We start from the raw sequence: 14,734 nt of genomic DNA, 5'->3' as shown, positions 1-14,734 counted from the left end.
CAGTCAGTAATTACTCACCCTCATGTTGTTCCAACCATGTAAGTCTTTCGTTCACCTTCGGATCACAAATTAAGATATTTTTGATGAAATCTGAAGGCAGTCTCACTCCTCCATAGGCTTTCAGAGGGATCCAAACTCGCCGGCCCAGAATAGTTATTAAAACATTGTTACAATAGTCCAAGTGACTACAGTGGCTCTGCATTAAAGTCGGCATGAAATCAAAATTGACCCTATTTACTTTGTTAGCGGATATTACTAGTCTTGTGGTGAACAATTAATCCGTGCAAGTTAATACACGGAAAAAAATAGTTTGCCGAAGTTATCTTTAATCAAAGTTTGAAAAGTTACTTCCGGGTCTGGAATGGTTCTTTTTCTGATTACATAGGCTTGACGGCTTGGGTTGGTTAATCGCTTAACCACTCCCCTCAAACCGTTACTCTGCTATGGGCGAGAGATGGAGAGGAGGAGCGCTGAAGTAAAACCCTGCCCTCTGTTCAATATTCCGTTTCACTCGGAAATGCGTCACAACACTTGAGAAAAGTCGTTTCCAACTTCCGGTTCACGCGGACTTTAAGTTTATCATGCGACGACAATACTTTATGTGCGGAAAAACAAAAAAGATAACGACTTTATTCCACTATTCATTTCCTTCTCTCTGTGTCTCTAGGTAGTTCACTTAGTGTTTTTGCGCAGCGCGTCTGTGTTGTGCGTCACCACGCATCACACACATGACCAGCGTCGGCCAATAGTGAGTCTACGTGGTGACGTGCAACACAGACACTACGTGAACTACATAGAGACAGAGAGAAGGAAATGAATAGTGGAATAAAGTCGTTATTTTTGTTGTTTTTCCGCACATAATGTATTGACGTCGCATGATAAACTTAATGCAGAGCCACTGTAGTCACTTGGACTATTGTAACAATGTTTTAATAACTATTCTGGGCCGGCGAGTTTGGATCCCTCTGAAAGCCTATGGAGGAGTGAGACTGCCTTCAGATTTCATCAAAAATATCTTAATTTGTGATCCGAAGATGAACGAAAGACTTACTTGGTTGGAACAACATGAGGGTGAGTAATTACTGACTGAATTTTCATGTTTGGGTGAACTAACCCTTTAAGGCATTGTGCGAATACCCTAATGATGCATTATAAATGTAGGCTTCATCTAGTGCAGTGGTTCTCAAACTTTTTACACCAAGTACCACCTCAGAAAATATTTGGCTCTCCATGTACCACCATAATGACCAATATGAAAATACAGTGGCGTAGTAGGCCTAACTATTCAGCTACAGTTATGCACAGCTCACAAATGAGGCAGTTTTATTTCTAATGAGAATATTTATTATTGTCCGCCACTTTAAACATTGTAAAAACACAGTTTAAATATTAACACTGCACTGCTTACATAGGTAAATAAAAAACTTAAATAATGATTCAATTCAAATGTATTGCACCTAAAAGGGAAATAAAAACTGTACTGCACTTAAAATATTAAGTAAAAAAAGTACTGTACTTAATAAAAATAATGAACACAGGCTGTGATATTCATATTTATTAACATGCCTACATTTAAAATATTCTGGTTGGACCCCGTGAGTTTTTCAAGGCGACCGTTATTTAGAACTTATCACTTTATTGTTTCTATGTTGACGAGTCATTGCTTGTCACGTGACACTGCAGTGCTGAATGACTGATGATCTGCTTTTATTTCTTTTTTTATTCAAAATATTCACAAAATTGTTAGCTATGGCATGAAATATCTGATATTCCGATTGTCAAATATGTGCAATTGGAAGTGTTTTGTTGTTTAAACATCTTTATAACGATCACGTTATTTGAGCAATATGGGTGGCGCCGCCGCTATGTTAATTTGTGCCACAGTTCAGAGAATCAGATCTGTTGGATTTACAACATGTGAATTCATCCACTTCTCCCGAAATACATGATAGTAAGTGGCCGGTGAACGGGAGGGAAAAAAAAGTTAACTTTAAAGTTACTTACACAATGTGTATATGATATGAATAAAACGTGTCGTCTAATTATAATGGAAAATAGTATTATTGTCGCTTCCATAGACATCAGTGTGTATTTTACAAATTCTAAATTAGTTGGGGGCCTTAAGCACATAAATAGGTAATTTCGCGCAAATTCATCTAAAAGCACCAAATTTGGCACAGATGTAGCTCAGGTCATACTGAAATGATTTAGCTAGGGCGTAGGAGCCATTGACCCTCGGGGCCAAGATGGTGGCCAAATCCAATATGGCCACTGCCCGAAAAGGGTTCCGGCTATAACTTTTGAATCACATGAGTTACAAATACAAACTTGATATCTTTTTCAGCTTAATTGATCATGGGAAACACATAGGAATGTTAATATTTATGACCCGGTGCATCTGGACCCCTGTCCAAAAAAGCTGTTTTGACTGTAGTATGGGGCCTTACACCCCATTGTTTGCGCAAATTCATCTATAAGCACCAAATTTGGCACAGAAGTAGCTGAGGGCATACTGAAATTATTTAGCCAGGGCGCCCGAGCCAATTGTCCCTGAGACCAAGATGGCGGCCAAATCCAATATGGCCCCCGCCTTAAAGGGATTCAGGTATAGCTTTTGAGCCAGATGAGATACAAATACAAACTTGATGTCTATTTTACCTTTTTTGATCATTGGAAACCCATAGGAATACTTACATTTATGATTGGGTATATCAGACCCCCCAATTTCCCTAAATTCAATATGGCCGCTGTCCGAAAAAGGGTTTTGGCTACACATTTTTAACCAAATATGCTACAAATGAGGATGTGGTGTCCATTTTATATTTATTGACCACAGGAAGTCCATTGGCATATTTATATTTATGCTTGTGTAAGTCTGGAACCTTTATTCTTTTCAAGACTGGGGTTGAAAATACTTTTTTTTTACCACAACATGTAGGTTATTCTCAATGTTGATTCATTTCCTTATAAAAGTCAAATGCTTTCAGTGTACCACAGGTGAATAGATTTAAAAATGTAATCATACAAGAAAGAATAAGACACAATTATTATTTAAAGGCAATATTTATATTATGTCAAATTGTTAAAAGAATAATATAGTCAATTTGGTCCCACTTTATATTAAGTGGCTTTAAGTACTATGTACTTACATTGAAATTAATAATTTGATACAATGGACTTATTGTGTACATACATGTTTTTACATTGTACTTATATTTTTCAAATACCTGCATGTAATTACAGTTGTAATTAATGTATGTAATTACATTTGTAATTACACTGTTGACCCTTCCCTTACACCTTAACCCACCCTTAAACTTAACCATACCAGCACACCTGTCTCTAACCTGACCCGTATCACACCGCAATAGCAGCAAAAGTGTTTTACAATAAAACATGAACACAATAAGTACATTGTACTTATTTTTCGATGTAAGTACATAGTACTTAAAGCCACTTAATATAAAGTGGGACCGTCAAGTTGTCCAAAACTCTTACAGGTTTTCTTAGCATAACAAAAAAAACAGCAATAACATAAAAAAAACAACAACAGTGAATTCTCATGGTCTCTCACATAAATTATCATTATCAATCATTATCACTGGATCTCTTATCGTCTCCACCATCATTGTTTGTACAAGCACCCTCACATGCACATATAGAAGTGCAACGAACTCTGGCTTTACAGCACTTGCAGTGCCCTCTACATGTTGTCTTGCAGCCACAGTGGAGGATAATTGTGCAGGCTTTACTAGTGTCTCCGAGATTAGTCCAGTAAGTCCAGTAAGGTTCCCAAGTCTTGCTCGTAGAGTCCCCATGCATTGAACTCTGGGATATCTTGCTGGACAGCGGTTGCCTGATTCCAGTAGAAGTTGGCCTGTAGCAGTGCTCTTATGATGTGCTGAATCAGTGCCGCTTGGGTGGGAGGCAGGTTCTCGAGAGACTTGGTACCTTTCCAGAAAAGGTGATGTCTAGCTTCATCTACGCGGCTGGAACCACAGCTCTTGCTGTACATGATGACGACCATACGCTCCAGTCTTTGGACATCATTGTTGATCTGTTCAGGGTCCAAGGTGAGGGTAACCAGGGATATTGGATTTCCATATTGGATTTGGCCGCCATCTTGGCCCCGAGGGTTGCTGGCTCCGGCGCCCTAGCTAAATAATTTCAGTATGACCTGAGCTACATCTGTGCCAAATTTGGCGCTTTTAGATGAATTTGTGCGAAAATGTGCTTAAGGCCCCCAACTAAATGTATTGTTTTTTTAGTCCTTATGTGAATTTAAATGTCTGAAACCTAAAATAAACATTATGTGGTTGAAAACACTGAATATATGACAGCGCTGAGCGCGTCCGTCTCATGGTCCGTCTCTAGCTCAGCGCCAGCCAACTGCGAAAGCACATTTGAATTTAGCAGTTAATGCACTGACTGTTCCACTCACATCGGTGTGATCGTAAACTCCAGGGACCAGCGAAGACTAATCACACCGGTTTGATAGTACGTACAGAATTCAGTGATTCCTCTGCGTACCACTAGAAGGAGCCTCCACACTTTGAGAACTACTGATCTAGTGTGATAATACAATGTACTCTTAAAAGTTATAATCACAAATAGGTAAGTATTATAATGTATTGTAACTGTTTTTATGATTATTTATCAGATGATACAACCTATTATAAGGCTGTTTATAAGGCATTATGCATGTATCAAAGTGCCTTAAGAATACCCGGTCCCACTTTATATTAAGTAGCTTTAAGTACTATGTACGTACATCAAAAAATAAGTACAATGTACTTATTGTGTTCATGTTATATTGTAAAACACTTTTGCTGCTATTGCGGTGTAATACGGGTAAGGTTAGGGACAGGTGTGGTGGTATGGTTAAGTTTAAGGGTCGGTTAAGGTGTAAGGGAAGGGTCAACAGTGTAATTACAAATGTAAATATAGCTGCAAGCAGCAATCACCGGGGACAAGCGCGACGACAAGACGTGCCAAAGTGGCTGGGAGTGTGAGACCAACTGCAGCAAGGAGCAATTGAAGACATTTAAAGATTAATTTTGGCAAAATGGTTGAAAAATCACATACATTAACTAAAAATATGATTATCACTTTCGACCAATAGGTGGCACAGTTACGAAACTGATGTGATGTGGTCAGAGTGAAGTGACAATGACACATACAAAGTTTGGTGTCAATATGTCAAGGCATTGCAGATATAAAGCCTGAATAGTCATTTTGGCATCATGCCTCAAATTTGCATCTGCTGTATACGAAAACGGTTTTGTCTATCGACGCGAAATCCATAACTTTTACTCGGCACGGTCTGAAGATGACACGATCCGATTTTGGTGAAAATCGGACGTTCGGTCTAGGAGGAGTTGGAAAAAGTAGGTTTTAAAAGAAAATAAAGATGGCAGACAGGAAGTATGACTGACTATTGCAAAATTGGTATCTATGTTTTCAGCATATCCCAAGGAATATATTGAGATCAGTGTCATTACTATAGACAAATCTATTCAAAAGTTATTAGCATTTTTGGAAATTTCATTATAACTTTTGACCAAAAGGTGGCGCTGTCTCATAATCTTATGAGTACCTTTAGGGCCTTGTACTGATGACCCATACTGAGTTTCGTAACGATACGTTTATGCGTTCGTAAAATACAGCATTTTAGCACATAATTCAAAATGGCATATAGTAGTGTGTATGTTTGTGTGACAGTGTTGTTCCTCAGCACTTTGATCTCTTCACAGCTCCTTCAGACCTGTCGACTCATCCGCAGCACCTCAGACCTGCCTGTGCTAATAATTCATTAGTTATTGATTAACTAACTGTTACTTAACACAATCATACAATTATATTAAATACTGATTAGTTAACACATCTTCCTTAGTAGTTAACAGTAGTGAAGAATTACCTACTAGTTCTTCAATAATTCCTTATTAGTTATGCAGTAAGTAAGATACAGTATTCTAAAGTGTTACCAATTATTAAGTTTACTAGCCATAACATTTTGCAGAAAACATATAATATATAATCATAAAATCTAATATATATAAGATTGTACAAAAATGATCTATTTCTGTGATGTTCTGTTCTTGTACTAAGACATTCCCTCAGGGAATGTGTATGGTTTATGCAAGTTTATTTGAGGTTGCTTCTGAGTACAGTATAAAGGTGGGCTTAGCTGAATATTGTGTGAACTATGTTAGAGTGAGCTAGAATGTGTGTTCATGCATTTGTAAATATTAGTGGCATGTATCATGTAGGAAACCCCACAGTGTGCAATGAAGCCTCAAAGTGGTGTTTAATTTGGTTCAAGCAGTGAAGTGTACAGAGAAAGAATGGCATATAGTAGTGTGTATGTTTGTGTGACAGTTTTGTTCCTCAGCACTTTGATCTCTTCACAGCTCCTTCAGACCTGTCGACTCATCCGCAGCACCTCAGACCTGCCTGTGCTAACCAGTGAAGGGGACATCATGTTCGGTGCCCTCTTCTCACTACACGATACTGTGCTGGAATCTCCTCCATCTTTTACTGCAGAGCCACATTCTACGCAGTGCTCAGGGTTAGTCAGTAAATAGAGTCTTATCCTTAAATATTACAATACTGCATTTATGCTTAATATTTTGAAATTGTATGGTGTTTTGTTTTTTTCCCTTTGCTTCTTAATGAATTTTCAGACTGGCATTCTCTCTCTTATTTATTAAGTATATTCTTGAGCAATTTTGCAATAGCCTTTTAATGTAGAAATGTTATAAACATAAAAAAATGCAATTTTGTTGATAATTGAATGCTCTTTGTCCCAAAAAGGTTTAATTTCCGAACCTTTAGATGGATGCAGACAATGGTTTTTGCCATAGAGGAGATCAACAGAGATAAAAGACTCCTAGCCAACTTAACTCTGGGTTATCAGATTTATGATTCATGCAGTACCCCTTTCCATGCCCTTCGCACAGCCTTGGCCCTAATGAATGGGAATGAAGAGGGCACAGGAAAACCAGAGTGCCGAGGCAGGGTGCCTGTTGTCATTGGTGATGGAGGATCCACATTATCCCTAGTGGTTGCACGCTTTCTGGGTGTTTTTCATGTTCCACAGGTGATTTGTGCAGTTTTAATGCGCATACAGAGGTACATTCATGTTTTTCAGTCATGTATACTATGCTCTCCGATCTCATGTCCTCTCCTCTCCCTAGGTAAGCTATTTCTCAAGCTGTGCATGTCTCAGTAATAAACTAGAGTTTCCTGCATTTTTAAGGACTATGCCCAGTGACTTTTTCCAAGTGGATGCTCTGGCACAGCTGGTGCAACACTTTGGTTGGAGCTGGTTAGGCACATTCGCAGGGGATGATGCTTATGGCCGTGGTGGTGCTCAAATTTTTAATGATGAGGTGACCAACCTAGGTGCATGTATGGCTTTTTATGAAATAATCCCAAAAAACCATGACCAAACAGAGATGTCCAGGATTGTAAAGAGGATCCCTGAGTCAGGAACACGTGTGGTGCTGGTCTTTGCTCTAGAGCAAGATGCAAGAGCTCTCTTTTGGGAGGCTCTTCGGCAAAACCTCACTGGTATTCAATGGTTGGCCAGCGAGGCCTGGATCACAGCAGCAGTCCTCTCCACTCCTGAATTCCACTCCATCCTGCAGGGCTCCATGGGCTTTGCCATCCGCAGGGCTGATATACCCGGCCTGCAGCCTTTCCTGCTACGGTTACATCCCTCAAAATACCCACAGGACCCATTTGTTCTGCAGTTTTGGCAGGAGATGTTTAAGTGCTCTCTAGGTACAGGCAATATGAGCTCCTCTATTAGACCCCCCTGTAATGGCTCTGAAGTACTTGCCAATACAGGTAACATTTACTCAGATGTATCTCAGCTGAGAATCTCTTATAATGTTTATAAGGCAGTGTACGCCATTGCACATGCTCTGGATTCAATGCTGCACTGTGAACCAGGCAACGGACCCTTTGCTGGGGGGTTGTGCCCCAACTCCATCAGCATACAGCCATGGCAGGTAAATGCACAACTTTTATATCTGTTTCTCTTAAGCTTGTGTCTTAAGATTAATGTTCTCTAGTTTAGATAATACAGTTTAAACAAATGTTACCACTGTTCCATGTTTACTTTTATCTTTCTTTTATTCACTCTTTGTGTCTAATCCAATCACTCATAAACATAAAGCTCCTGAATTATTTAAAGCATATCCACTTCACTAATGACTTTGGTGAGGAGACCAAGTTTGACGGCAATGGAGATCCTGTGGCCATGTATGATCTCATCAACTGGCAGCTCATTGGCAACGGAGAGGTGCGGTATGCCACTGTGGGGAGATTTGATGAAACGATGCAGCCTAAACTAGTGATTGAAGAAAAAAACATAATCTGGAATGGAAACCAGAGACAAGTAATTCTCCTGTGTGATTTATTTAACTTTTTTTTTTTTTTTTTACTTTTACTGAGAAGTTTTAGTTTTCAATGTTGAATACTTGTTTCCTTTTTTGTATAGCTTTTGTATTTGCTGGGTACTTGTGCATAAATGTATGATGTGTATCTTTGTAGTTTGTCTTTTATCTGAATTGCAGGTCCCTATATCAGTCTGCAGCATTAGCTGTCCTCCAGGCACTAGAAAGTCTACCAGGCCAAACTTTCCTCTCTGCTGCTTTGACTGCATTGTATGTGCAGCTGGGGAGGTTAGCAATCAGACAGGTATATCCTAAATCATCTCTTGTCCTGCTGATGTTTATGTGCACAATACATCTTTATAGTAGAGGAAATATTATCTTAAATTTGTGTTTATCAGATGCCTTAGAATGTGAAAAGTGCCTGCCTGAGTTCTGGTCCAATACTAGACAAGACACCTGCATCCCGAAGCTGGTGGAGTTCCTTTCCTACAACGATACCATGGGCATCACTTTGCTAGCTGTGGCTCTGCTGGGATCCTGTTTCACACTCGCAGTTGCTCTGATATTTGCCCTTAAACGCCACACACCACTAGTCAGAGCTAACAACTCCGAGCTCAGTTTCCTCATTCTTAGCTCATTGTGGCTTTGTTTTTTGTGTGCACTAGCCTTTATTGGGCAGCCCACATCATGGTCTTGTGGGCTTCGACACAGTGTATTTGGTATTGCATTCTCCCTCTGTCTGTCCTGCATCCTTGGGAAGACTATGGTGGTACTCATGGCTTTCAGAGCCACTCTCCCTGGCACTAATGTAATGAAATGGTTCGGCCCTCTACAGCAGCGTAGCATTATCTTCTTGTGCACAACTGTGCAAGTGGTGATTTGCTGCACATGGCTGAGTCTGGCACCTCCCCTCCCACGTAAGCTCATGACTCATGAAACTGCCCGGATTATTCTTTTGTGTGATGTGGGCTCTCCATTGGCCTTCTCCCTGGTGTTGGGCTACATCGGCCTGCTTGCAGCTGTCTGCTTCCTGCTGGCCTTCTTTGCTAGAAAACTCCCAGATAATTTCAATGAGGCTAAATTTATTACTTTCAGCATGCTGATCTTCTGTGCTGTGTGGATTGCATTTGTGCCAGCGTATGTCAGCTCACCGGGGAAATACACAGTGGCCGTGGAGATTTTTGCAATTCTGGCCTCCAGTTATGGCCTGCTGCTCTGTATCTTCACTCCAAAATGTTACATTATTTTGCTTAAACCTGAGAAAAATACAAAGAGATATTTGATGTCCAAATCCAATTCAGAAAGGAAATATTGAAAGTCTTATTGACTAAAAGTTTTGTTTATTTTACAATGAAATGTGTTCTTGATTTTCATCTGACCCCCTCAATAAAGTGGTTTTGTGCTTTCATAACTGTTTCATTAAATAAACAATTATGTAATTAAATAAACAATCATGTCCTCAATAAATGAATGTTGCACTCTTTTTACCACAATTAGTTTATCAAAATTAAATTTCCCCAGCATTCATGATAAACCTTCCACATAAAACATGATTATAACAGTATTTATATTTGAAGTCAAAATATTTCCAACCCATGTATTTACCCTCTAGTTGTAACACACCATCCTCTTTTTGCTCTGTCATTATTCATTCTGTCCTCAATAGTGAGAGAACCATTTTATTTCCCCTGAGCATAAAAAGTCCATGTGGCATAAAAAAGCAGAACATGTAATAATTTATTCTCTTTCACTCATCATTGAACACTGCAATACATACTGCACACTAATGATTTGATCCACTTCAGCCACACATTTTTGCTGTCAAGTTGATCATATCTGCCTTTTCATCATCATGAAGGGAAAAGAGAGGAAATAGACATTCTAGTCTCTAAGCAGGGCTCAACATAAAAAAAAATCCCCACTGGCCCCCGGGGCCAGTAGATCAGAGTTTTGCTGCCCCCTTCTATATTTTTACTGGCCCTGAAAGAAATATAAGGAAAAGCATGGGAAACCATTTCTGGCATATCAGAATGGGTGCTGAACATAATTAAACGAGGTTACTCGCTGCAGTTCGCTCACAGAAATGCTCGTTCAAATTGCTGACAACCAATCCTCGCGCAAATTCACCCGTGAGATTGCATGGTTTATCTCAGTGGATCTGAAAGACGCTTACTTTCAGATACAGATAGCATCCCGTCACAGGCCATTCTTGATATTCGCCTCCGAGGGTCGAGCTTATAAGTACAATGTCCTGACGTTCGGTCTGTCCCTAGCACCTCGCAGGCTCGCACGTTCACGAAGTGCATGGACACGGCGCGCGCGCTCGCCCCCCAACAACGGAGTATGCGAATACTGAACTACCTCGACGATTGGCTGATTTTAGCTCAACGGAGGCAGAGCTTATAATTCACAGCCGGAATATTAAATAACCTGAAGTAACATTGACACTCTTCGCGCCACTGTGTGTGACGAATTGCTGTTTGTTTTGTTGATGGCCAGTGACTGGCCAATCAACTAGCCCGACATACTCTTTTACTGGCCCCGGGCCATCGGGCCATTGCTTATGTCGAGCCCTGCTCTAAGGAAAGACCATTTGACTACACTGGCAGACCTGCCAACCTGCATGCATTTTGCGTAGCGGGCACACATTTTGACCTCAAAGTACGCTGGTACGATTTGTCACTCTAAACTACGCAAACACCTGGTGACGCCTCTGTGCACGCGGAGTCCTCAAATCAAACAACAGCAAAAGAGGAAGAGTTTGACCAATCATAGTGCTGGGTTCATTCCCCAAATAGCAAGCGGGGATAATTGACAAATGCATAAAGGCCTATCATTAAAAAGAGAATGAAAATCGATAAAGAATCCCGCTCCATCCCCCTTCCACTCTCGCCGTGTGACTGATTTAAGCGAGGACAGGACAGTGGTCACGGTACTTCTGACTCCTGAAGGTAAACGGGCTGGGGTGGATGTGGAAAGTTGAAATATTGTATTGAGTTAAATTAATCCTCTGGATTCGATTATCACACGGGAGTGATCGCATGGATTATTTTAAAATACTCCGTCATTTATGGTCACTCATTCAGCCATGCAATTATAAAATGCTCAAGTAATGCTGAACAATTAATCTAAATAATCTTAGTGATTATGAAAGTGCTGTGATTTGTGGATTAATGATAAACGTGAATCTGGAGAATATTTTTTTTTTTTTTATTAATTCTCAGCAGTGGCGGACTGGGACAATAATTCAGGCCGGGAATTTTTTACCAGCAGATAACCTCTGCTTTCGGTTCCAAAAACGGAGGTAACTTTCGGGTTATGTAAGTAACCATAGCAACTGACTCCGGAGCAGGTTATGTTGCAGGGTTAGTTTGTTTAAGAGAGGTTTCCGAGCATGGCGTGCCCTTTTGATGAGGATCCTGTGGACGTAGAGGCACAGATTATACGGGGGTTTTTTCACCGTGAGAGGGTGATAAGACCACGTATCGATGTCTTTTCTTATCCTAACGAACATTTGCAGGAGCGCTGTCGTTTTTCTAGGGAGTCGTTAATTTATTTAACAAACCTACTAAAACCACACATCTCAAACCTGACAAACTGCGGGTCAACGCTTAGCGCCGAACAAATTCTTTGTATTGCTCAGCGCTTTTTTGCTACAGGGAGTTTTCTCTACAATGTGGGCAATGAAGAGCATGTGGGAAAGGCAACAGTGTGTAGATCCGTTCATACAGTAGTATGCATGGCACTGAAACGGTTTCTCCACACTTTTGTACAGTTCCCTGGCCATAAACCTGTGCGCTTTATTAAAGAAGAATTCCACAGGGTCGCAGGTTTGCTCTCAGAAATTCAGTCATCTACTTCAATTAAATTACATTTCTTAATAGGTTTATTTTGACTGCACACACACGTAAAGGCTACACAGACTTCTTAAACTTGTAATTAATCTTAATTTCAGGGTTCCCAAACGTGATTGTTGTGTGTTCCCAAACTTATTGTTCTTCACAGGTAATATGTGATGTGACCCACCTCATCACTAATGTTGAGGCAAAATGGCCTGGGTCTGTACATGATGCCAGAATATTTAGAGAGTCATCTCTGTGCAACAAATTTCAACAGGGTACGTTTTGTTAGACAAATGCTTGTAGTCTTTATTACACTTACAAAACACCTCAAACATTACAGGACACTTCTATGGTTACTTGCTGGGGGACAGAGGATACCCTTGCCTCCCCTATATGATGACACCCTACCCTGATCCTGAGCCCAGACCACAGACACGCGTCAACCTGTTTCACAGCAGAACACGGGCCAAGATGGAGATGACAATAGGCATTCTGAAGGCGAGGTTTCAGTGTCTGCGTGGGCTCAGGGTCACTCCAAATAGGGCATGTGACATCACAGTTGCTTGTGTGGTACTTCACAACATTGCTTCAATAAGAGGAGAGAGGCATCCCCCCTGTCCTGATGAAGATTACCTAGAACAACACCCATTGAATCTAGCAGACCACAGAGATGGCAGAATGCTCAGAGACATGATTTGTCAAAATCACTTAATTTAATGTGTTCTATTTCTTCTAGAGATGCTCCGATCAGCATTTTTGGGGCCGATCACCAAAATCATGATCTGCCGATTGCAGATCCCTGCCGATCATAGAATGGCAGAGCAATGGGAATCTTTTATCTATAATCTAGCAGAGTCTGCACCATTTGTAGAAATGAAATTACCGGTAATTATGAGGTGGGCAAGAACAATTTTTTTCTGGAACAACCAATTATGAAAAACACCCCAAAACCAGTAGGTTGTTTATCAGACAAAAATTCATGAAATAACTTTTGTAAGTCAAATTTAAGACCGTTTTAAGACATTTTAAGATCATAAAGATCGAAATGTAAGACCTACACGACGCATTAACCAGCAAATAACTTAAAATTAGCATCAATATGTACTTTTTGTTTACATAAGCATTAAAATAATAACATCAATTATAGCTAGATTTTAAAAGAGTGTCTTGCAACATATTATCTACTAACATGTAGCCTACAAGTGCAAATAAAGTTTTGACAAAAAAGGTTTTATAAAAAGATAAACCTCAAATTTCAGCCTTTAAATAATTTTCTTATAAAAAGAATGAGTAAAAAAAAAAGATAAATGACTGACATTTACAATGCACATTAGCTTATCTTTTATTATTAATAGTAAAATTCGGTCCGATTTCCCCGTGGCGTCTGTCGTTGCTATGCAACCATGCACTGCGCTCCACAACGACAAAGAAGTTTTATTAGCTTTTGCGGAATTCTGAAGTTGATATTTCTTCATCTCGCTGCGCGTTGAAAAAACGGCCGCATCACTTCTATAATGAGCGCGCTTGCCGCACGCCTACATTTGAAATAACAAACTTGAGCACGCAAAAGACGCGATATGTGAACGGCCCCTTGGCGAGCTACCTCCAGTCAGGCGCTGTGTTGCAGACCCCTGCTCTACAGATCCGCTTTGTAGGCTACGACTACATTTTTGCTTCTTTTGTAATGACTTTCCCCAGCCAGCGTTTCTGGAAATGACTTTAAAAAAACTTCCAGACAGGAGAAGGAGAAGTCATGTTGCCACTGGCAAGCTCCGGTCTGCTGTTGTGTGCCCGTGCGCCGTGCATGCAGGTGGAAAAAAGTCGCGTGAGTAATTTACATCACGTGATCGGCTTTTTTGATCGGCGCTTTTGGGGTTCACCGAGCTATTTTTAGCCAATATCGGCCGATCATGATCGGTGGCCGATCAATCGGAGCATCACTAATTTCTTCATATCCTGAAATAAAAGAGACATGACAGATTTGTATTTGTTGCTTTACACACACACACACACACACAAAAAAAAAATACAAAAAAATAACAGATTCATGTTCACATATGATTCTCACCTTAAGGCGATGCTCCAGTAGCAGGGATTAAAGCAAAAAAAAATCTTTTGACTGAAAATATTTCCATGGCCAAACCCCATTCCACAGCCTGTCACACATCCAGTGTTAAGTTTTTTTCTTCTTGTAATTAGGAGTATAGTGAGTACATGGCATGCATTACCTTCACAAATGAAATACTCAAAGAACATTTGCATTTAAAGAAAGGCCATTTTGAACTGCGTTGCTATTATTTACACACTTTTAAGTCAAGTCAAGTCAATCTGTATTGTGAAAAGCGCTATACAAATTCTTGACACTTTTATTAAATGTCAATGTTTTCAATCTAATGCTTTTACAAGACTTGACTCTTTGTGATGTAGTCATACAAATAGTAAAATATTTGCATAAATTTAACACAAGTTTTTATTTCTCAAATAATAAAA

General features: G+C 40.0%; 1 protein-coding gene across 1 annotated transcript; it reads left to right on the top strand.

The window, feature by feature from the left end:
- Positions 1-977: 977 nt before the first annotated feature.
- LOC307002381 (extracellular calcium-sensing receptor-like) lies at positions 978-9,717 on the top strand (the record flags this gene model as incomplete). The annotated part of the gene is made up of 7 exons (XM_079619962.1): positions 978-1,071; positions 6,411-6,568; positions 6,814-7,099; positions 7,197-8,015; positions 8,183-8,404; positions 8,583-8,706; positions 8,801-9,717. Exons 1-7 carry the CDS (start codon positions 1,066-1,068, stop codon positions 9,715-9,717), a joined length of 2,532 nt encoding a protein of 843 aa, XP_079476088.1. The 5' UTR covers positions 978-1,065.
- Positions 9,718-14,734: the final 5,017 nt, after the last annotated feature.

Source organism: Phoxinus phoxinus (assembly GCF_949152265.1).
Source record: "Phoxinus phoxinus genome assembly, chromosome: 8".
Classification (NCBI taxonomy): Eukaryota; Metazoa; Chordata; class Actinopteri; order Cypriniformes; family Leuciscidae; genus Phoxinus; species Phoxinus phoxinus.
Note: the sequence above shows the minus strand (reverse complement) of the source record. Positions and strands in the feature narration are given on the sequence as shown.